The 23,325-nt window shown below is 51.8% G+C and overlaps 1 protein-coding gene across 1 annotated transcript in view; it reads left to right on the forward strand.

Moving 5' to 3' along the window:
* LOC119966923 (dynein heavy chain 8, axonemal-like) overlaps positions 1-23,325 on the forward strand; it is a 1,786,259-nt gene that overhangs the window by 1,695,342 nt on the left and 67,592 nt on the right. Inside the window, exons 86-87 of the mRNA XM_038798881.1 lie at positions 1,003-1,119; positions 21,419-21,520. Of these exons, the coding sequence (XP_038654809.1) occupies positions 1,003-1,119; positions 21,419-21,520 (219 nt within the window). The remainder of the gene's footprint in view (positions 1-1,002; positions 1,120-21,418; positions 21,521-23,325) is intronic.

A 23,325-nucleotide genomic window follows, 5' to 3' on the forward strand; every position in this document is an offset into this window, starting at 1 on the left:
TTTTCTTAGAGCAGAGAAGGCTGAAGAGGTGGGATATGATTGAGGTGTATAAGATTGAGAAGTTTGGACAGGGTAAGTAGGAAGCAGTTGGTCCCCTTGGTTGAGGGGTCAATCACAATGGGGCATAGTTTTAGGGTGAGGGGCAGGAAATTTCAAGGGGATTTGAGACAAACATATTTCACTCAGAGGGTGGTGAGAATCTGGAATGAACTGCCTGGGCAGGAAGCTGGAAACCCCACAACCTTTCAAAAGCACCTGGATGAACGCTTGAAACACCATCATTGATTGATATGGGACAAGTGCCGTTAGGGGTTGGTTTAGCACAGTGGGGTAAACAGCTGGCTTGTAATGCAGAACAATGCCAGCAGCGCGGGTTCAATTCCCATATCGGCTTCCCTGGACAGGCGCTGGAATGTGGCGACTCGGAGCTTTTCACGGTAGCTTCATTGAAGCCTACTTGTGGCAATAAGCGATTATTATTATTATCATTAAGTGGCAATAGTGTGGGATTAGGAGTATTTATTCTCGGTGCACACTCGATGGGCTGAAGGGCCTTTTCTGCGGTGTACGACTCTGACCCTCCTCATTTAAGTCGTTCCTCACAAATCTACCTCTCTGACCAAACTTTCATCAATTTAGCACAGGGCTAAATTGCTGGCTTTGAAAGCAGACCAAGCAGGCCAGCAGCACGGTTCAATTCCTGTACCAGCCTCCCCGAACAGGTGCTGGAATGTGGCAACTAGGGGCTTTTCACAGTAACTTCATTGAAGCCTACTCGTGACAATAAGCGATTTTCATTTCATTTCATTTTCATTTCAATTGTCCTCATATCTACTTAAATGATTCAGTGCCATATTTTGGTTGATAATGTGACTGTTAATCACCTTGTTACATTAATTGTGCTATATGTATTTTGTTGCTGTTGATGATGTTCATTTAAATAATTCGAAGGAATTTAAAATCTGGATTAAATGCAACAATTTATTTCTTATTAAATGTTAGGAACGGCGGAAGTTTGGCCCACTGGGATGGTGTATTCCATATGAATTTAACTCTTCAGATTTCACAGCCAGTGTCCAGTTCATACAGAACCACCTGGACGATTGTGACAAAAAGAAGGTGTGTTGCAATATTCTTAGAAGTAATAATATTAATTCAGAACAAGAAATATGTATCTATCATGAATAGGTCAGTGTGTGTTGCAGAAGACGAACAGCAAGTGTCTATAAGTATAGAGAAATAAGCACAGGAAGAATGAGAAGTCGATTAAATAAAATGGAGTGATTTCAATGTCGTCAGGAGCAGAAAGAGAAATAGAGAGAGAGAGTAAAGGGAATGAAAGGGAAATGAAAACACGATATTTTAAAATCCTGATGAAGAATTCAGAACCTGAAAGAATGAAACTTTGCATTTGAAATAGTTACTTTTACACTGGCAGTTAGACTAATTGCAATCATTTCCAATTATCATGACTTTAACTGATGCTCGAATCGTTAGCCCTGAGTATGAAGAGCAAACAGAGTTAATATTTAAAGACAGTGGCAATGCGTGTCAATGCTGCGGCAAGCAGCAAGATGCCATTTTTCACAGTTACCAGACAAGCTTGTCTGCGGCAGCCCCTCAGGATCGAGGATAAGGCGCTTCCATTCCATTTCAATGAGTTTGGAAATGGCTGATCAGTCCAAGCACCATCTTCCCTGCAGGTCGGCTAGGTGGTGCTTGGAGTTTTGAGCTCTCCCTCCGATGCCTCGACTCCATCTCTGCACATTACTGATGAAATTTGTTGTGCGTTTGGGGCCTTCCTGGATTAACCTTCTCAACTTTGGTTGGTCACAAGTAAGGGACTCCCATCATAGAATTCCTAATGTGCAGAAGGAGGCCATTGAGCCCATTGAGTCTGCACTGACCCTCCGTTAGAGCAGCCTGCCAAGGCACGCATCCCCACCCTATCCCCATAACCCAGCCAGCCCACCTTAACCCCACCTAATCGTTTGGGCACTAAGGAACAATTTAGCATGACCAATCCATGTAACCTGCACATCTTTGGACTGATTTGGTGAGGATGTTTAACATTTTCAGGGAAGCTTTATGGACATGTCTGCAGCATTTCTGCTGTGCTCCTGAGAATTTCCTGTCACCACTGAATTCCATGTCAAGCAGTTGCTTCAGGGGTCTGACGTCCAACATACAAAATCCACGTCTGTGGTTTTCCCATAATTCCCTAAATCCTGCAATTCCACTAAATCTCGCGAAAGACCAAAAACGGGATGTGTGCCAGCGAGAAATCCGAATGCAATATTCCTGGACCATTCCCGCTGACGGGTTCATGCAGAAAGGAGTAGAACCTGATTTGAATACATTTGAATGCAGTTTAAAGTCAAATGTTCCAGCCTCACTGAATCTTCTTGCCCACTGGGGTGATGTCACGCAAGCGTGAATTAATACTGCTCAATAAAAACATTCACCAAGTGCATGGACTCCGAGGTGAGGGAGGAGGTCAGTTCCACTCTCCATCCTGTCTCAGTGCACAAGGGGAAAGTATTTGCTGGATAGCTGAGAAGAGGGATTGTTCAAGGATACTGGAGTTTGGGGGTATCAGGCTGGGGGGGGGGGGGATGAGGGGGCAGGTTGGGGGTCTCCCTCAGGCTGGGGTCACGGTTGGTCTCTGTTGCTATTAAGCCTGCTGTGTGTCTCTTTTAAAACACCTTCGCAGCCCTGAGCAATTCTACAGCCTGTCTGTTTGAGAAGCAGTTCACAACCCAAAATGAGTAAAAGGCTCTTTGTTTAGAGACAATTTCAAAGGCCAGAATGAACAAAAAGGCTCTTTGTTTAAACAGCTACTGACTTCCCTCCGAGATTACACAGCAACACTGTTTGTCTGAAAACCATTTCCCCACCATTATTGAATCTTCAGTCTGTGTGCCAAAGAAGTGAGAATGAACTCACAGATCACAGTTGCCAATGGCCTTGGGGTCCAGGCCGGCTGGGGAGCAGGGTTCATGAAGTGGGGGGAGGGAGTGATGAGACTGAAGGTTTCCAGCTGAAGGGACAGGCTAGATGTGACCCTGAGAGAGAAGGAAGACAGTAATGATCAGGTTGGGGGTCGGGGGTGGGGTGGGGGGGGGGGGTGCGGAGTGGTGATGGTAGGCACCGTTGTGGTTTCGCTTAGAGATAAATTAGTGGCTGCCCAGGAATGTTTTTTTTTATAAATGTTTTTATTCAGTTTTCATATTTTATATTGAACAAATTACAAATTGTTAGGAGAGAAAAAGAACAAAAAAAAAAAACACAACAAACAAACACGCAAAAATTAACATACATATTTACAGGTAAGCATCTTCGTAGTAGTAACTGCGCCCGCCCCCCCCCCCCCCCAACATGTTTATTTAGTTTGGTTTTGGGCCTTAGCTAGCCATCGAACCCCCGTACCGAACCTGTAGCCCCTCCCGCTACCTTCCCCCGACTATTCTTCCTCTTGTACATTGGCCACAAATAGGTCCCGGAACAGTTGCATGAATGGCTCCCACGTTCTGTGGAAGCCGTCGTCCGACCCTCGGATGGCAAATTTGATTTTCTCCATTTGGAGAGATTCCGAGAGGTCGGACAGCCAGTCCGCAGCTCTGGGCGGTGCTGCTGACCGCCAGCCAAACAGGATTCTACGGCGGGCGATCAGGGAGGCAAAGGCAAGGGCATCCGCCCTCCTCCCCAGGAATAGATCTGGCTGTTCTGAAACCCCGAAGACCGCCACTATCGGGCATGGCTCCACCCTCACTCCCACCACTTTGGACATTACCTCGAAGAAGGCTGTCCACGAGTCTGGGGCAGGACCAGAACATGTGGGCGTGGTTGGCCGGGCCTCTTTGGCACCGTTCACATCTGTCTTCCACCTCCGGGAAGAACCTACTCATACGGGTTCTTGTTAAGTGGGCTCTATGTACCACTTTTAGTTGCGTCAGGCTGAGCCTTGCGCACGTGGAGGTGGAGTTGACCCTATGCAGTGCTTCGCTCCAGAGTCCCCACCCTATCTCCATCCCCAGGTCGTCCTCCCATTTCCTTCTTGTTGCGTCCAGTACGGTGTCGTCCCTATCTACCAGTCGGTCATACATGTCACTACAGTTCCCTTTCTCTAGGATACTTGCGTCCAGTAGGTCTTCCAGTAGTGTCTGTCGTGGCGGTTGTGGGTACGTCCTTGTCTCCTTTCGTAGGAAGTTTTTGAGCTGCAGGTACCGTAGCTCGTTCCCCCCAGCTAGCTGAAACTTCTCTGTCAGTTCGTCCAGTGTTGCGATCCTGTCGTCCGTGTATAGGTCCCTGACTGTCAGTGTCCCCCCGTCCTGCCTCCACCTTTTGAAGGTGGCGTCAGTCAGTGCTGGTGTGAACCTATGGTTGTTGCAGATGGGAGCCCTGTTCGACATTTTGGTCAGGCCAAGTTGCTGCCGCAGTTGGTTCCAGGATTGGAGGGTGGCTGTCACCACTGGGCTGCTGGAGTGTTTTTTGGGTGGGGATGGGAGTGCTGCCGTGGCGAGGGCCCGGAGGGAGGTTCCCATGCAGGAGGCCTCCTCCGCACGCACCCACTCAGCCTCTGGCTCCTGGATCCATCCCCTTACTCGCTCGGCTGTTGCTGCCCAGTGGTAGAATTGTAGATTCGGGAGGGCTAGCCCTCCCCTGGTTTTTGTTTTTTGTAAGACCTTCTTTGGGATCCTAGCATTTTTACCCCCCCATACGAACGCCATGATGAGTTTGTCCAGCGCTTTGAAAAAGGCCTTGGGGATGTAGATCGGAATGGATCTAAACAGGAAGAGGAACCTGGGCAGTACGTTCATTTTGATCGTCTGAACTCTCCCCGCGAGGGAGAGCGGGAGTGTGTTCCATCTTTGCAGGTCCTTTTTAACTTCCTCCGTCAGGCTGGTGAGGTTCCATTTGTGGATCCCTTTCCAGTCATGGGCTATTTGGATCCCCAGGTAGCGGAATTTATGTCGGGCTTGATTGAACGGCAGCCCCTTTAGTGCTGCCCCCCCCCCCCCCTTGCGGGTGTACTGGGAAGATCTCACTTTTGCTCATGTTGAGTTTGTAGCCCGAGAAGGCTCCAAACTCTTTCAGGAGCGCGATGATTCCGTCCATGCTGCTTTGTGGGTCCGAGATATAGAGGAGCAGATCATCCGCATAGAGTGAGACTCTGTGCTCTCTACCTCCCCTTCGGATCCCCCTCCAATTTTTTGCTGCCCTGAGCGCGATTGCTAGCGGTTCAATTGCTAGTGCGAACAGCAGCGGGGACAGTGGGCATCCTTGTCTGGTGCCCCTGTGCAGCTGGAAGTGTTGGGAGTTGGTATTGTTGGTCTGTACACTCGCCATGGGTGCGTTGTACAGGAGCTTTACCCAAGCGGTGAACCCTGTTCCAAGCCCGAACCGCTCCAGTACCTCTATGAGGTATTTCCACTCGACTCTGTCGAAGGCCTTTTCTGCGTCCAGGGAGACGATCACCTCTTGTGTTCTCTCCCCGGAGGGGGTCATTATCACGTTCAGCAGGCGCCTGATGTTCGCGGTAAGCTGTCTACCTTTGACAAAGCCCGTCTGGTCCTCTGTGACCACCTCAGGTACACAGTCTTCTAGCCTCTTGGCTAGGATTTTGGCCAGTATTTTGGCGTCTGCATTCAGCAGAGATATGGGTCTGTATGACCCACATTCCGTTGGGTCTTTGTCTTTCTTAGGTATCAGCGAGATTGAGGCCTGTGCTAACGTGGGTGGCAATGTGCCCCTAGCTAGCGAGTCTGTGAACATCTCCCGCAGGTGCGGGGCCAGCACTGTCGCAAATTTTTTGTAGAAGTCCGCCGGGAATCCGTCCGGTCCCGGCGCCTTCCCCGCCTGCATGGAGCTAATGCTGTCCATGATCTCTCCCAGTGCTAGTGGTGCTTCCAGATCCCGTTTTCTGCCCTCTCCCACAACTGGTATGTCCAGTCCGTCAAGAAACCGGTTCATCCCAGCCTTCCCCGTTGGGGGCTCTGAGGTGTACAGCTCTTGGTAGAAGGCCTTGAAGGTTTTGTTAATCCTCTCTGGTTCTGTTTCCAACGTGCCTCTGGTATCTCTGATTTGCGCAATTTCTCTGCTGGCTGCCTGCTTTCTCAGCTGGTGGGCCAACAGGCGGCTGGCTTTGTCTCCGTGTTCGTATAGGGCCCCGCGTGCCTGGCGGAGTTGGTGTACTGCTTTCCTGGTGGAGAGCAGGTCAAAGTTCCTTTGTAATTCTTTCCTCTCCGCCAGGAGTTCTACGGTCGGGGCCTCGGAGTATTTATGGTCTACCTCCAGTATGGAGTCGACCAGCTTCTGCCTAGCCACCCTTTCCTCCCTATCTCTTTGCGCTTTGTAGGCTATGATTTCCCCTCTTAGTACGGCCTTAAGCGCTTCCCAGAACGTGGAGGGTGAGACCTCCCCGTTTTGGTTGATCTCAGTGTACTCCGCTATGGCCCGCGCTATCCTTTCGCTGAAGGCCTTGTCAGCTAGTAAGGCACCGTCCAACCTCCATTTGGGGCGCTGGGCCCTTCCCGTCTCTAGCCGCACATCCATGTAGTGTGGGGCGTGGTCTGATATCACAATTGCGGAGTATTCCACCTTGTCTATCTCTGGAAGCACCGTTTTCCCCACCACAAAGAAGTCAATTCTGGTGTACACGTTGTGTACTGGGGAGAAGAAAGAGAATTCTTTCTCCCCCGGGTGGGCGAATCTCCAGGGGTCTACTGCTCCCATCTGCTCCATATAGTGACTGAGTTCCCTTGCCATGTTTGAGGTTTTCCCCGTTCTGGGGTTTGATCTGTCCGTCGTTGGGTCCTGTACACAGTTGAAGTCCCCCCCCATGATTAGTCGGTGCGTCGCTATGTCCGGGATTTCTGCCATGGTCTTTTGGATGAAGCTCGTGTCGTCCCAGTTGGGCGCATACACGTTAACTAGGACTACCGGCGCCCCATCCAGGGCCCCGCTGACCATGACATACCGTCCCCCTGGGTCCGTAACCGTCTTTGTCGCCCTAAACATTGTCCTCTTGCCAATCAGGATCGCCACCCCCCTGGCCCTTGCCCCATAACAGGAATGATAGGTTTGTCCCACCCAGCCCTTTCTTACCCGCAGTTGGTCCTGCTCCCTCAAGTGCGTCTCTTGGAGGAAGACTATGTCGGCCCTCATGTTTCTAAGGTGGGTGAGGACTCTAGATCTCTTCACTGGGCCATTAAGTCCCCTTACGTTCCAGGTGACTATTCTGGTGGGGGGCTTCTGCCCCCTTGCTCCTGTGGGGTTAACCATATTTGTCCGGTGGACGCGCCCCTGCCCTCTGGGGTTTCCCTTTGTTAGGGGGCCGTCCAGGATGTCCACTATCACTGCTCTCCCCATGCGGTCGGGTCCCTGCGCTCCGGGGTTCCCCCTTGTCCCGGGGACACCCGCCATGGCCGTCCACTGTGTGTCCGCCACGCGGGTAGCCCCCTGCACTCCGGGGGGCCCCTTCACCCACAGACCGTACTGGGTGGGTGTTTGCAGCAGTTCCCTGTTTCGAGCCCTTGTCTGTGGCACTTTGTGGCCCTATTCCCTTTCTGGCCTCTTTTGTCCCTTCGTCCCTGCATTTCCCCTCCCTGGTCTCTCGCCCCCCGAGTGCCCCCCCCCCCCCGCTCTATCCCTTTCGGGGATACCCCTGTGTACCCCTCCATTGCCCCTCTCTCCCCCATTCCTGTCCCCATTTGCTCTCCCACCTTTGATGGGTGATCCCCCCCCTCCCCTGCCTGGCGCCTTCCCCCCTGTTGGGGGTGCGCTGCGGCCCTGCTCTGTTGCGCGCCCCCTTCGCTAGCTTTCCTGCTAGCACGGTGGCTCCCCGCTCGGAGGTTGCTGTCCCCCTTCCCCTCTCCCCTCTCCAGTACTCCCGTTCCCTCGTGCCGGGGCCTGGCCTCCCACCTGGAGCGGGCCCTTGGGCATTGGGTTGTTTTTCCTGGGTGCTCCTGCCAGGGGGGAGGGGGCTGGCTTTGCCTTGCCCCTCCCCACCCCCCCGTCGGCATGACGTATCTCCTTGCCATGGGCCCCTCGTCCCTACTTCCCATGGCGTTTTTCCAGCCCGTGCTCCTCAACGAATCTATTCGCCTCGGCAGGGGCTGTAAAGAAATATTCCTTGTGTTGGTATGTGACCCAGAGTTTTGCTGGGTACAGCATACCAAAACGTACTTTGTTCTTATAGAGAGCTGCTTTCGCTCTGTTGAACTCCGCCCGTCTCTTAGCTATGTCCGCTCCAAAATCCTCGTAGATTCTGATGGCGTGCCCGTCCCAATTGCAGGCTCTATTCTCCTTGGCCCAGCGCAGGATTGTCTCCCTATCCCGGTACCGGTGCAGTCTGGCTATAACTGCTCTCGGTTTTTCCCCTTCCTTGGGCTTCGGGCGCAGTGACCGATGAGCTCTGTCCATTTCCGGTGGGGTGGGAAAAGTTTCCCGCCCCACTAAGGAGCCCAGCATCGCAGCCACGAATGTTGTGGGATTTCTACCCTCTATCCCCTCTGGCAGGCCCACTATCTTAATGTTTTGCCTTCTCGAGTTGATCTCCTGGTCGTCTACCCTGCCCTTCAGGCTCCCCTGTGTTGCACTCAGTTTCGCCATTTCCCTCTCCAGGGACATGACCCGGTCGCTCACGTCAGTCGCTGCCTTCTCCAGCTCTTTAATGGTTGCCCCGTGGGCTTCCAGTATCTTCCCTTGGGCTTCCAGTATCTTCCCTTGGGCATCCACTTTCTCCTCCATTCTGGTCAGAGCCTGCTGCACCCCTGACATGGCCCTGGTCATTGCTGCCTGTGCTGCGGCCTCTGTGTCTGCTTTTAACTCTGCCTTGATTGCCTGCAGCTGCTCCCTCACCACCTCTGCAATGGCTTCCTTCCAATTCACGCCCCCCTCTAACCCCAGGGGAGAGGTTGCCCGCCCGTCCAGCCCTTTTGGATGCGGCGATACATTCTTCCCGCTGCTTCGCGTGTTGACTCGTTCGCCCAAGCTGGTTTGCCCTTTGCCCCGTCCACCTCCGGTGCCCCCTTTCTCTTGGGTCCCTTCTGGCATTTTTTTCTCCCCCTTCCCCTTCATCGTTTCTTCTCTCCTTTTTCTTCTTTTCCCCCTTTTCCGCACCCTATTTTAATTTTATTTATATATATATATATATATATATATAAAAATATATGTATATATTTTTTTTTTAAATGAAAAATTTATTTCCCCCCTTCTTTCCTTTACCCCTTTATTTCACCCCTTTTCTCTTTACCAGTTTTCTTTTGGGTTTTTATTTTAAAAAAAAGAACAGAAATATAAGTCTCTTTTTTCTTTTGTTTTCTCTCTCCACTCGCCCAGGAGAGAGAGAGAGAGTCCCCCTTTGTCCTTGCCACGTGGTGGTCACTGCAGTTGGGGGGAGGGGGAGGGGCGAGTGGGGCTGCTGGTTGGGGGGGGGGGGGGGGGGGTTTGTGTCCCCGCTGCTGGTTGGGGGGGGGTTGGTGTCCTCGCTGCTGGTTGGGGGGGGGGGGGGGGGGGGTTGGTGTCCTCGCTGCTGGTTGGGGGGGGGGGGGGGTTGGTGTCCTCGCTGCTGGTTGGGGGGGGGGGAGAGTTGGTGTCCCCGCTGCTGATTGGGGGGGGGAAGGTGGTGTCCCGCTGCTGGTTTGGGGGGGGGAAGAGGGCCCGCCGCTGCCGCACCGTTCCCGGCCCGCGTGGGGGGGGGGGGGGGGGGAGAGAGGGGTTGGACCTGCCGCTGCTGGGCCTCCCTGTCGCCGTCGCTCCTCGCCTCCGCCTTCCGCCGCCGCCCGCTCCTCCTCAGCTGCCGCCCGCTCCTCCTCCGCTTCTCCTCCGCTGCCGCCCGCCGCTGCCGCCCGCTGCTCCTCCGTTGTCGCCCGCTCCTCCGCCGTTGCCGCCCGCTCCTCCTCCGCCGTTGCCGCCCGCTCCTCCTCCGCCGTCCGGCCTGTCGGGGGGGTTCCTTCCTGGCGCTTGCGGGAGCCCCTCTCCCTGCGACCTCCTCGCTCGCCGCCCGGAAGTCGAGTCGCCCAGGAATGTTAAGTGTTCAGTCAAGTGTTAAGCAATTAGAAAACAGGATGACAAAACCTGAGTGTTAGCTGTGACTATTTGTGCAGTCTTTCCCTTCCTGAGGGAATAATTGTGTCCTCTAACATTCCTGAGAGACGAGTCTTCCTCTCCAACTAATTGGCCATCATCATTTGACCCTCACCAATGTTAGCTGCTCACTGTCTCACAGTTAAAGTGAGGGGTTGTAACCTTAAATGTCAACAGATGATGGTTGGGTGCAGGGCATCGGGAGGGATAACGTGGGTTGCCACCTAGAGGTTCCAACTGCCCTCAATGTTCACATGAGCGTTCATTCCCCCCAACACAATGAACCCCACTGCTGTTGATATTAAGGGAGGGAGCAACCATACGCAAGCCCATAGGTTGTGTTGTTCCTCGTGTCTTAATAAAGCTCGTAGTCTCAAAGGTGGAGAAGATGCTTTATTGTGAATTCATTCTGTCTTCAGAGCTTAACTTACGGCTACCTCAAATGCTGCCTGCTTGTGTCTGTATCCTGCTACCAGTTCTGCCTTCCGTGAAGTGTCCTCACTTCCTTTCCCTGTGTATTTATAGCTCTCCCATGCTCCCTCTAGTGCTTGCTCAGTTGTATTGCATCTACTCAGATCTACAATCACCACATAGGTAACTCTGAAGGGGTGAGGGCATTGACTGTGGCCGGTCAATTGATGAAGTGTGATGGACAGCAAAGAATTGAGGTAGTGCTGGCCTCCAGAGATGGTGCAGGATAGTTAGCCTCATAGACCATGAGGACAAGGGGTGTTGGGAGATATTGAGGTTAATGAGGTGGATCACCTATCTGAATGTCTTTCTCCCAGTCCTCCTAGTTTACCGATTTGTTTCAGGATGGAGCCAATGGAGTTGGTTATAATTCTCATCTCAGCGCTGGAGGCAAACAGACGCCACCGACTCAGAGTTGCCCAACCCAGGGAGGAGCCTGATCCAGGTGAACAGGGAGCTGCTGGGCAGACTCAAGTGGTGGCCACCCACCTTACCGAAGAGGAGGCTTGACAGCATTGAAGAAGGAGACCTCGGATTTATAGGCCCCGCATGTCCTTCCTGGAGCTGTCGAACAACATGTGCTGCAGGGAATTCCGTCTCAACAAGGAGATGGTGCTTCACCTCCGCCATGTCGTAGCACACCTCGAGCCACGTGGGGGAGGAGGCCACCCATTCCCTGTTGCCATGAAGGTCATGGCAGCCTTGACCATTTTCACCATGGTCCAGGGTTTGACCAGTGACCTATGTGGGATCTCTAATCATCAGCCCACCACTGTGTCCGAAAGATCATGAATGCTCTGTATGCCCCAGCCTCTCAGTTTCTCAGTCCATCACCTTTGCTCTCGACCTGGCCCATCAAGATGACAGGGCAGCGTGATTTTAGAATCATAGAATTGTAGAATTTACAGTGCAGAAGGAGGCCACTTGACCCATCGAGACTACACCAGTCCTTGGAAAGAGCTCCCTACTTAAGCCCATGCCTGCACCCTATCCCCGTAACCCAGTAACCCCACCTAACCTTTTGGACACTGAGGCGCAATTTAGCATGGCCGATCCACCTAACCTGCACAACTTTGGACTGTGGGAGGAAATCGGAGCACCCGCAGGAAACTCACGCAGACACAGGGAGAAAGTGCAAACTCCACATAGACAGTCATCTGAGGCCAGAATTGAACTTGGGACCCTTGAGATGTGAGGCAACAGTGCTAACCACTGTGCTGCCCATTTTCTTCCATTGTTGGACTGCCACAGGTCCAGGGGGCCAGTGATGGGACGCATGTGGCCGAGCAAGCATCGTCGCATCAGGGAGTGCTCTTTCTCAATCGCAAGGGGTTCCATTCCCTGAATGTCTGAGACCACAAGAGAAAATGCTGGGAAATCTTAGCAGGTCTGGCAGCATCTGTAGGGAGAGAAAAGAGCTAATGTTTCAAGTCCAAATGACCTTTTGTCAAAGTTTTGACATGAAGACACTCGACATCTCTCTCCAGCATCACTCTCTTATTCTCTCTCTCAAAGCTGTCCTTGTCCCCAGTTTCATTTCACCCTTCGCATCATTCGATGCCTTCACAAGAAACGTTTCCTGTTTCTTGCAGATGTTCAGGAACGCAATCTTCAACAACTTATCAACACCACTTCCCATCCTAGGCCGTCCACCAGTCCTAATCCCTCGTCCCCATTTCTCCCAGCCCTTGCCACGTGTTCACCATACCCTCCGACTTGCCCCTCTCTGAGGCTGAGCGTGAACGTGCTTTTCTCAGCAAAGTACTCAGCTTTGTAGCCTTATGTCCCCACCTCAATGAATTCCGTGCTCATCATGATGTCGAACTCTTCTTTCATCACCTTTGTCTCCATGACCCTTCTTTGGGTAAGAGTCCTCCCCCTATTCCACTGATCCTTTCATGTGCCTCCAATATTTTGCCTCCAATTGGACACCCCCGCCAGGACAATTGCCTGCCCTCAATCTTTTCGTAGATCATAGAATTTACAGTGCAGAAGGAGGCCATTCGGCCCATCGAGTCTGCACCGTCTCCTTGAAAGAGCACCCTACCCAAGGTCAAGACCTCCACCCTATCCCCACAACCCAGTAACCCCACCCAACACTAAGGGCAATTTTTGACACTAAGGACAATTTATCATGGCCAATCCCCCTAACCTGCACATCTTTGGACTGTGGGAGGAAACCGGAGCACCCGGAGGAAACCCACGCACACACGGGGAGGATGTGCAGACTCCACACAGACAATGACCCAAGCCGGAATCGAACCTGGGACCCTGGAGCTGTGAAGCGATTGTGCTATCCACAATGTTACCGAACTGTCGATGGGACATTGGCCGTCTTAATTTTTCTGCCCCCCTCACCCATTCCAACCTGTCTCCTTCCGAACTTTCTGCTCTTCACTCCGTCAGGTCCATCAAACTTGCCGACAACGGGGGTGCTTTTGTTTTCTACCTCGCAGAGGCTGAGCGCCAACTCTCAGATACTTCCTCCTACCTTCACCTGGACCATGACCAGGCCACTGAACATCAAGCTATTATCTCCAACACCGTTAGCGACCTCATTTCCTCTGGATGCCTTCCCCCTATAGCCTCCAACCTCATAGTCTCCCACCCCCAGACAGCTGCTTTTATCTACTTCCCAAAATCCACAAAAAGGACTGTCCCAGCAGGCCCATTGTGTCATCATGCTCCTGCCCCACCGAACACCAAACCTATTTCCTCTTATCTTGACTCCATCCTCTCTCTTCTGGTCCATTCCCTCCTCATCTACAGCCGGGATTAATAGAATCATAGAATCATAGAATGTACAGAGCAGAAGGAGGCCATTCCACCCATTGAGTCTGCACTGACCCTTGGAAAGAGCAGCGTACCACACCCATACCTCTACCCTATCTCCGTAACCCAGCAATCCACCCAACATTATTTTGGACATTAAGCACAATTTATCATGGCCAATCCACCTGATCTGCACATCTTTGGACTTTGAGCGGAAACCGGAGCACCCGGAAGAAACCCACTCAGGCACGGGGAGAACGTGCAGACTCCGCATAGACAGTGACCCAAGCCGGGAATCAAACCTAGAGCTGTGGGGCAACAGTGCTAACCATTGTGCTACCGTTCCGCCTCGGTTTCCTCTGATGCCCTGCATCATATTGACAGCTTCCAGTTTGCAATCCCTAACCGCTTCCTATTCACCATGGATGGTGAATCTCTCTGCACCAGGATGGCCTGAGAGCTCGTTGCTTCTTTCTCGAAAAGAGGCTCTGAAAATTCGGGGGTGCGGTGGGACGGAGACTCACGCTGCTGGCGGGGGTGCGGGGGGACGGAGACTCCCGCTGCTGGCGGGGGTGGGTGGGACGGAGACTCCCGCTGCTGGCGGGGGTGCGGTGGGACGGAGACTCCCGCTGCTGGCGGGGGTGGGTGGGACGGAGACTCTCGCTGCTGGCGGGGGTGCGGGGGGACAGAGACTCCCGCTGCTGGCGGGGGTGTGGTGGGACGGAGACTCCCGCTGCTGGCGGGGGTGCGGTGGGACGGAGACTCCCGCTGCTGGCGGGGGTGCGGTGGGACGGAGACTCCCGCTGCTGGCGGGGGTGCGGTGGGACGGAGACTCCCGCTGCTGGCGGGGGTGCGGTCGGACGGAGACTCACGCTGCTGGCTGGGGTGCGGCGGGACAGAGACTCCCGCTGCTGGCGGGGGTGCGGGGGGACAGAGACTCCCGCTGCTGGCGGGGGTGCGGGGGGACGGAGACTCCCGCTGCTGGCGGGGGTGCGGGGGGACGGAGACTCCCGCTGCTGGCGGGGGTGCGGCCGGACGGTGACTCCCGCTGCTGGCGGGGGTGCGGGGGGACAGAGACTCCCGCTGCTGGCGGGGGTGCGGGGGGACAGAGACTCCCGCTGCTGGCGGGGGTGCGGTGGGACGGAGACTCCCGCTGCTGGCGGGGGTGCGGGGGGACAGAGACTCCCGCTGCTGGCGGGGGTGCGGGGGGACAGAGACTGCCCTAACTGTCCGCAGTTGTAACATTCCTGCGACTTCTGTGGGGTCTGTTCTTTCCTTCGTTTACCCATGCGGGGTTTTGGTGCGCTCTTACTGCCTGTATATCTGCTGCAGCCTGAGCTTCTTCTGGGGTCTTTACTTTAACCTTGCCTTGGACGGATTGTTCCCAAGCGCGGGGCAATCTTTTCAGTACCCATTTTTCATTATGGGCCTCTTCTGAGGGGTCATAACTGCTGCAGACATTCTCTCCTGCATCTGTGGCGTGGGAGATTATGGTGCGGGTCCATTTAACCATATTATCGGGGGTTAAATGTGCTCGGTCTAAATCGCCAAAAACGGCAGTGAAATGGATCCACAGCCTTCCTGCGAATGCTGTGGGATGCTCTGTCCTCTTCTGCCTACACTTATTTAGGCCTTCGACTGGGTCTCCTCTGTTGTACCCTATCGCGTCTAAAATAGATGTATGCATCTCTTCGAGGGTGCCTCCTCCAACGTTCTGTGGGTCGGGGAGGGCTGCTACAACCGATGAGTTTAAACTCAACACTGTGAGCTTTACCTGCTCTCGCTCATCCAGGCCGTACATGGTCGCCTGTTGTTTCACTCCTGTGAAAAATTGGTGGGGGTCTGCAGTGGGGAGGAATGGGGTGATTTTTTCACATGCGTCCCTTAGTTGTGTTACGGTTAAGGGGGTGGTGTAGGTGATGCCGGGTGCGCCTTCTGTGGTTGCCTTTCTTTAGGTGGTGACTGGGTTCATAGGTGCGGGCGCTATCTGATCTGTGGGGGGTTGGGGCGCTTTCCTTTTCTGTTGCGCTGCTGGCGCACATGTTCCCTGAACATAGGGCTGCGCGGTTTCGCTTAATTCCTGCCAATCTGGGACATTCTCCTCATCTAACTGGGTTCCAAATGTCTCTTGGAACCCATTCTGTACAGAAAGCAGAGATTGCAGCTGCGCAATCTGCTTCCTACATTTCGCATGATCCACTGTACTTTGCCTTTGCTCAGTGGTGGAAGCATGGAGTGCTCTTAAAGCTGCCTTTAGGTCAGAGCATTGCCTTTGCAGTGCCTCTACCCGCTTCTCTGAATTTTCCCTGATCAGAACTGCGTGCTGCACATCCCGATAGGCTTTCTCATACTGGGCTTGGGAACTGCTCAGATGGGCTAGACAAGACTGATGTGCCCTCTTGGCATCATCCACCTCTCTATCCTTCTCTGCCAGTCGTTGTCTCAAACCTCGATGTCCCTGACATCCACTTTACTCATCCTATTCCTCTCTTCTAATTCTTTGCGGAGCGTCCGAACGACCTCCTCTGTGCCTCGCAATTGTGCCAAGCAGGACACAATTGCCATCGGCTTGCGTGCTTTTCCTAAACTTTTCTTATGAATTTGAGATAGGTTCTCCCACCAAGTATGTCCTATACTCCCGGGACCTGTCTCCTCATTCACACAAAACTCACTCCAAAGGGGCCATCCTTTCCCTTTGAGGTATTTCCTGAGTTCCAGCTCCCACACGGGACATTGGCCTACTCTGCTATTGTTGGTCACTGCGACCACGAACTGCTCTGGGTTCATGAGGCGTTCCATTGCCTGCATGGCCATTTCCTTTTCTTTATGCTTTCTTTAATTTAAATACGGGTACGGCTTTCGCTATGTTCCGATTACAAAACTCCCGACAGTTTGTCGCAACAAAAATCTCTCGGTTTAACCTTACAACCCTGTTAGTTACGCATGCAAAAACACACTTCCAAATTATGATTATTGATTTGAACTCCTTGACCACTTGTGATTTTTCCTTTTCCCAATTGGATTTCTGATTCAAATTTCTGGGTTCTCTCGGAGTGGGGGGCCACTTCTAATCAAGTCCCATCTGGACGTCGCCACTAAATGTTGCTCGTTCTGGGTGAGTATGCTTAACACTCAATTTGGCTCTGTTTCGTTACTTAGCTCTGGAGTCGCCAGGTATCGTTAAGATACCGCCACAAGCTTCAAGGTGAAGTTCAAAGCAATAAAACCATACACCAATTAGTAAGTTCAAACAACTGAGTTTATTATAATACAATTATAATACTACCCATGCACACGCTAAGAGGATTAAACTATTCCTACCGCTAAATAAACCAATACTTATCTCAAAGGGAACTGCGGTCTTCTTGGCAAAGCTGGTCGAAATGCTGGTCCAGAGAGGAGGGCTGGTTAAGAAAAACGAACTAAGTGTGGGACCTGTCTTTTATAGGTCCTAGGGCTTCGCGCCCTTTTGGGTGGACCCTTTTCCTGCTGGGAATCGATTGGGTCTCTTCCCAATCGATTTGTTTGAATCCCCCCCAATACTGAGGCTATCTCTCGGCTACTAGGCGGGCTTTCAGGTGTTTTTGAACCCCGCTGGTGCTGGGGTGTCTGGTTTCCCATACGCTGTTGCAATCACTTCTCTATTTGTGTCCATTGTCCCTGGGATCGTTCCATTGCTATGTTAACTATCCCGGAGATTGCCTCATTAGTATGCGGAATGTTCGTTTCGGTGCTGTCTGCTCTCTTAGCAGACAGAATACACATTGGCTTGGTGCAGCCTGCTTGTGCTGCAAACATTGTCCATTTTAACCTGCAAGCTTTGCGTTCCTCCATTTTGTATTGAGGGAATGGCCAACTTCGGTGGCTACACTGGCGAACAAGCCTTGGTGAATTGCTGCAGTGCATGTTGTAGATGGTACACACCCTGCTGCTACTGTGTGTTAGCGGTGGAGGGGATGAATGTTTAAGGTGGATGGGGTGCCAATCACGCAGGGCTGTTTCGACCTGGATGGTGTTGAGCTTCTTGAGTGTTTTTGGAGCTGCACTCATCCAGGCAAGTGGAGAGTATTCCATTACTCTCCTGACTATTCTTTGTAGATGGTGGACAGCCTTTGGGGGGGGGGGGGGGGGGGGGGGGGTGTCAGTAGGTGATTCCCAATCTCTGACCTGCTCTTGTAGTCTCAGTATTTATATGGTAATCCAGTTCCGCTCATGGCCAATAGTTAACCCCCAGGATGTCAATACATTTGTTCTTTTTCCAAAGCTTCTGTGTCATACATGCATAAAGAAGAACAGAGAGCACTCATAGCCTCACCATTACCTAGACACTAAATTCTGGCTCTTCTTGATCCATCATATCATTGTCATGCATTTCAAACATTCTGGATATCCATTGATGAATAGATAGTGTTATTAATGTAGAAATTGCTATATATTACATTTCATAGGGGCTGGTTTAGCTCACTGAGCTAAATCACTGGCTTTTAAAGCAGACCAAGCAGGCCAGCAGCACAGTTCGATTCCCGTACCAGCCTCCCCGGACAGGCGCCGGATTGTGGCAACTAGGGGCTTTTCACAGTAACTTCATTGAAGCCTACTCGTGACAATAAGCGATTTTCATTTTTTTTTCATTTTCATTTTTTCATATTTGTGGAAGTAATGTTATTTAAAAACCCTGGTTTAAAATACATACAGACAGTGTATCTACTAATGCACAGTCGTAAAAGGTGAAGTAATGATTGGTTTTAACCATTTACTTGTTTGCAGGAGATTCCCTGGAGAGTAGATAATTTATGAGGGATTGTATTTAGTCCTAACTAAGCGGGTGTTGGGATATCTTAGTGGGATACAGATGATGTAATTAATGGGAAGAGCCCTGTCTGTCTGTAGTTTGCAGTTTTGCCAAATGCTGATAGACTGGGCATTTGGATCTGCTCTTAAAAAGGGTCTTTGTCTTCAAAACTCTGCACAGATAAGTAAGTAATTTATTTTATTAAATTTATTTATAAGTGACAATTGAACTGTATTGGGTTGCTTAATTAGAATTAGTGTTAGATGTAGATAGTAAGTTAAAGTGTTTCCTTTTATTTAAGAACAATTTTACTATTAATTGTAAAGCTATTTATTTGATGTTAATGTTGTTAATTCTGTGTTTAAATTAAAGTTTGTTTTAACATAAAAGATACCTATTGGTCAGAGTCATCACTCCCTGGGTGAAGTATCCTTTCCATACAGTTTTACAAATTGAAATATTGTTTAGGGCCTGGTCCGTATTCTGCCAAAAGTTAGGCTCTGGTCCAGTATCTTAACAATAGTGATAAAAACAAGAGAAGTAAAAGTATTTGAAGCATTGTTCTTCCATAAACCATACACAAGATATGTACGGTGCATTCTATCCTCCACATTTTTTCACCTGAAGGAAAGCTCTCTACGAGTAGTTACTTCTCCACATTAATATGTAAAATTTCAAAATATTCCTGCGTCCTCACATTTCTTCTTGTCCAGAATTACTGGAGCCCTGGTTAAATTTAATTATCTTAGTCAAAATGTGCTCCATATTTTAAGCAGTTTTCCATATTAATGTATATCAAATTTATTTGAAAGGCGTTAATCATCTCAGCCTCGCTTATTGGGAGACATTTTAACTCAGTGGCAACAGGAAGGGTATGATGCCATATCTGTCTGTTACCACTCGATTCCCAAATAGCACTATCCTAATTTTAATTTAGCATTGTTGCCCCCTCCTGATGCAAGTGAGTCTCATTATGCTATGTCACCCAATGTCCAGTGATAGGTCACGGCAACTGTCCCCCTCAGTAGCACCTGAGGTGTGCGTTTAAAAGTCAGACTGCAGCAATGGCAGTCTGAAGGGGCTACCCTGATCCCATGGGCAACATCCCAAGTCCACGCATTTGGCACCGAGTCATTCCCTGCTACTTCCTCTGAACCGGTCAGCCAACCCCCCAGCAAACCCGACAGTTTTCAATGGTTCTTTCAGTGTTTTTTTAATCCCGCTCCCCCTCTGCAGACATGGGGCGAAATTCTCCGACCCCCAGCAGGGTCGGAGAATCGCCTGGGGCCGCCAAAAATGCCGCCCCCGCCGTGGCAGAGATTCTCCACCACCCGGGAAGTGGCGGTGGCGGGAATCTCGCCACTCCGGTCAGCGAGGCCTCTGCTGTGATTCTCCAGCCCGGATGGGCCAAAGTCGCGCCGCTGGGAGGCTTCTCGGTGGCGCGAGCGGGCCCCGGGGTCCTGGGGGGGGGGGGGCGGGGGGCGGGGGGCGATCGGACCCCGGGGGGTGCCCCCACGGTGGCCTGGCCCGCGATCGGGGCCCCCCGCTCAGACTCCGGGCCAGTGCCCTGGGTGCACTCTTTCTCCTCCGCGACCGCCACGGCCTCCGCCATGGCGGAAGCGGAAGAGAAACCCATATCGCGCATGCGCCGGCAGTGACGTCAAAGAGGACTCCACCATTTTCTCTCCTTCTATAACTCAAGGACCTTCTGAATCTGATGAGGATCCCTTGCTTTGTGTTGTGTCCAACAGACATCACTTGCAAGAGGGATCTTATTCTATCAAAATACATCAATTTCTTCCCCAAAGTCATGGGAGGGGATCAGATTTCCTGGGATGGGGTTGTTAGGTTTTCCCATCTGCAGCCTTTAAATACTTTAAACTGTTTGTCTGCAGGTTAAAATTAAAGATCCCCGAGAAGAGAGTGAAAGCCTTCCCATCTTTTTTTTAATTCGTTCATGGGGCTGGGCGAAATTCTCCGACCCCCAGCAGGGTCGGAGAATCGCCTGGGGCCGCCGAAAATCCCGCCCCCGCCGTGGCAGAGATTCTCCGCCACCCGGGAAGTGGCGGGGGCAGGAATCTCGCCACTCCGATCGGAGAGGCCCCTGCGGTGATTCTCCGGCCCGGATGGGCCGAAGTCCCGCCGCTGGGAGGCCTCTCCCGGCGCCGAGGTTTAAACCACCTCTGGAACGGCGGGCTCAGCGGCCCCCGGGGCCCTGGGGGGGCGGGGAGCGATCGAACCCCGGGGGGTGCCCCCACGGTAGCCTGGCCCGCGATCGGGGCCCTTCGCTCAGACTCCGGGCCAGTGCCCTGGGTGCACTATTTTCCTCCGTGGCCGCCACGGCCTTCGCCATGGCGGAAGCGGAAGAGAAACCTATATCGCGCATGCGCCGGCAGTGACGTCAGCGGCCAGGGGGCGCCGGTTTTTTGCGCCAGTCTTCTGGTGCCAACCGCTCCGGCCTGAGTGGTTGGTGCCAGTCCCCTACGCCGGGACCCCCCATCACGCCGGGTAGGGGAGAATCCCGCCCAAGATACCCAGTCTTCATCTGCAAATACTTGAAGTAATTCGTGCCCACGAGACTCCCGCCTGAGAGGAGTGGAGCATCGCGGAACGGCGGAGCACACTATATCCAACCTGCTAATCACATTTAAATGCATGCAAATGTCGATTTTGTATGCCGCCATCGCCGTGGGGTGCAAACCTCGTTTTAGCCTCCAGGGAGGTACCGGAGCATAGTGCTGGAATCACCGCTGGGCATAAATCTCCATTTTTACAGGACGCTTGATTCTCTGTCCCATCGCGATTTGCATTTCTGGATTCGCGAGACAGAGAATCCTACCCATAGTTGGATAATCATGATGTGGAGATGCCGCCGTTGGACTGGGGTGAGTACAGTAACAAGTTTTACAACACCAGGTGAAAGTCCAAGATGTGTGTTTCAAACACTAGCTTTCGGAGCACTGCTCCTTCCTCAGGTGAATGAAGAGGTATAGATAAATTCAAAGATGCCATTCTAAGCTGTGTCTGGCATCTTTGAATTTGTCTATATATATGTTTCTGAAACATACTTCTCCATTCACCTGAGGAAGGAGCTGCGCTCCGAAAGCTCGTGTTTGAAACAAACCTGTTGGACTTTAACCTGGTGGTGTAAGACTTCTTACTATAGTTGGATCAATTTATGAACAGAATTATTCCAAATTCTAAAAACATTGCTCAAGTAAAAAATAAAGCCTGTTTTGCTGAGATTCGATATAATTAAATGAGATTTACCCTCTGTCATTTGGATTCCCTCAGGGTGTGTCGTGGAATACTATACGTTATATGCTTGGAGAAGTTCAGTATGGAGGACGTGTTACAGATGACTATGACAAACGCCTCCTCAATTGCTTTTGCAAGGTAATCCCACTCCTTTGCAGAGAAATGTTGTCATTATATTGTGTAAGAGGACCTTTTTTGGGGTGCAGATGAAGATACTGTGATAGTCTCCACATTGGACACAATGCAAATTGTGCAAATTTCCCTCAACAACTCGATAAATAAACAATCTGTTTATACCCTTTGAAGGTCCAGTGAGCTGTCAATCACAATGGAGTGCGAATTTCAATGTAAACAATCCAGTTCAAAATATTCAGCCTCCTAGCCATACACACTGACTTCAATACTTCAAAAGGCAATGAAATTGACTGTGTGAGAACCACTTCAAAGTTTTCAACCACTGTAAAGGCATAACTTTCACCTTCATCTCACAGACCTTTAAACATTTAAAGGGTTTTGGGGTACAGATAAAAACACCTTCACTTTATTATGAGAGATGTGTATTTATGAGGTAATGAGTGACTGTTAAATAGCACAGGGGGACATGTGAAAATATTTTCACTTTATTGTGGGAAACTTCATTTTCTCCAAACTCAGTGACTGTTTAAAAGTTTTAAAGGCTGAAGATCGCGAGATCGTCCAAAGGAGAAGCATCGCATGGAAGACCCCAACCTGAACCCCTCCAGCCCAACACAAGCCCCCCTGACCCCCACCGACCAGGGAGGACCGTCCCCCCCACCCCCCTCAGAAGCCTGGAGCTATTATTGGGAGGGTAATTACTACCTTTCCTTGGACTTCAAGGTGTCAGTTTGGCACTCTAAGGGGCAAGGCTAGAGGTGGGGGAATGAGGGGGCTACTGAATGGCGGGTCCAAGGGAACTGAAGGACGGTCTGGGGGGTGAGGTGGGGTAATGGAGCTGCTGACTGGGGGGATTGAAGAGGGGTTCTTGGGGTGCAGTGGGGTAATGGGAGGGGGGATGAAGGGGGATTCTGAGGTGTCTCTTGTCAGCGATTAGGATGGGGGGAGTGCCCTGCCAACAATTTGCAGGGGACTGCAGCAGCTAATTGAGATCAGAGTGATTTTAAAATGGCTGCTCCTATTTCAGAGATGTGGGACCTGTTCAAGAGATGGTCCCGCCCCTCTCAGGTACAGCTTGGACCCTGGCGTCTCATGGAATGGCATGGAAAATCCAGGGCAGGGTTCTCCAGCCAGCCAGCCCCGTTTTCTGGTGCAGTTGGCAAATGGGGTTTCCCATTGTGGCCACCCCACGCCGTCGAGAAACCAGAGGGCGTAGGTGCGCCACCAGCAAAGCAGAGGGTCCCACTGACGGAGAGCCCCACAGCCGATTTCCAAAATCACTGGGCTGGATTCTCCACCATCAGGAGGCTCCATTTTGCCGAAAGCACAGGGTTTCCCGACGGCATAGAGCCACCCCATAATGGGAAACCCCATTGACCAGCCGGCAAAACGGAGACTCCCGACAGCGTGCTGAACCAGATATCTGGCGGGGAGGGACGGAGAATCCAGCCCAGAATTTCCTAGTTCCATGGACTGGCACTCTAGGGTCGCTCCTCGTGCCAACAGGAACCATTCTGGTATATTCACTGGTGGAAGCACTTAGATTTGAAATTAAGAATAGCGGCCTTAATGCCTGACGAGTCATTGGCCAAGGTTCTCCAATGCAAGTTCGCCCCACCCCCGCTGCCAGCGAGATGGGAGAATTTGGCACACAAACTCCATTCACTGCAGCCGATTGGAGAGTCCCAGAAGGATGGTCTGAGGGGTGAGGTAGGGTAATGGGGCTGCTGAATGGGGGGATTGAAGAGGGGTTATTGGCGTGCAGTGGGGTAAAGGGAGGGGGGGCTATGTGGGGGGTGGGGTCAGGG

The sequence above is a fragment of the Scyliorhinus canicula genome, chromosome 6 (assembly GCF_902713615.1).
Source record: "Scyliorhinus canicula chromosome 6, sScyCan1.1, whole genome shotgun sequence".
Classification (NCBI taxonomy): Eukaryota; Metazoa; Chordata; class Chondrichthyes; order Carcharhiniformes; family Scyliorhinidae; genus Scyliorhinus; species Scyliorhinus canicula.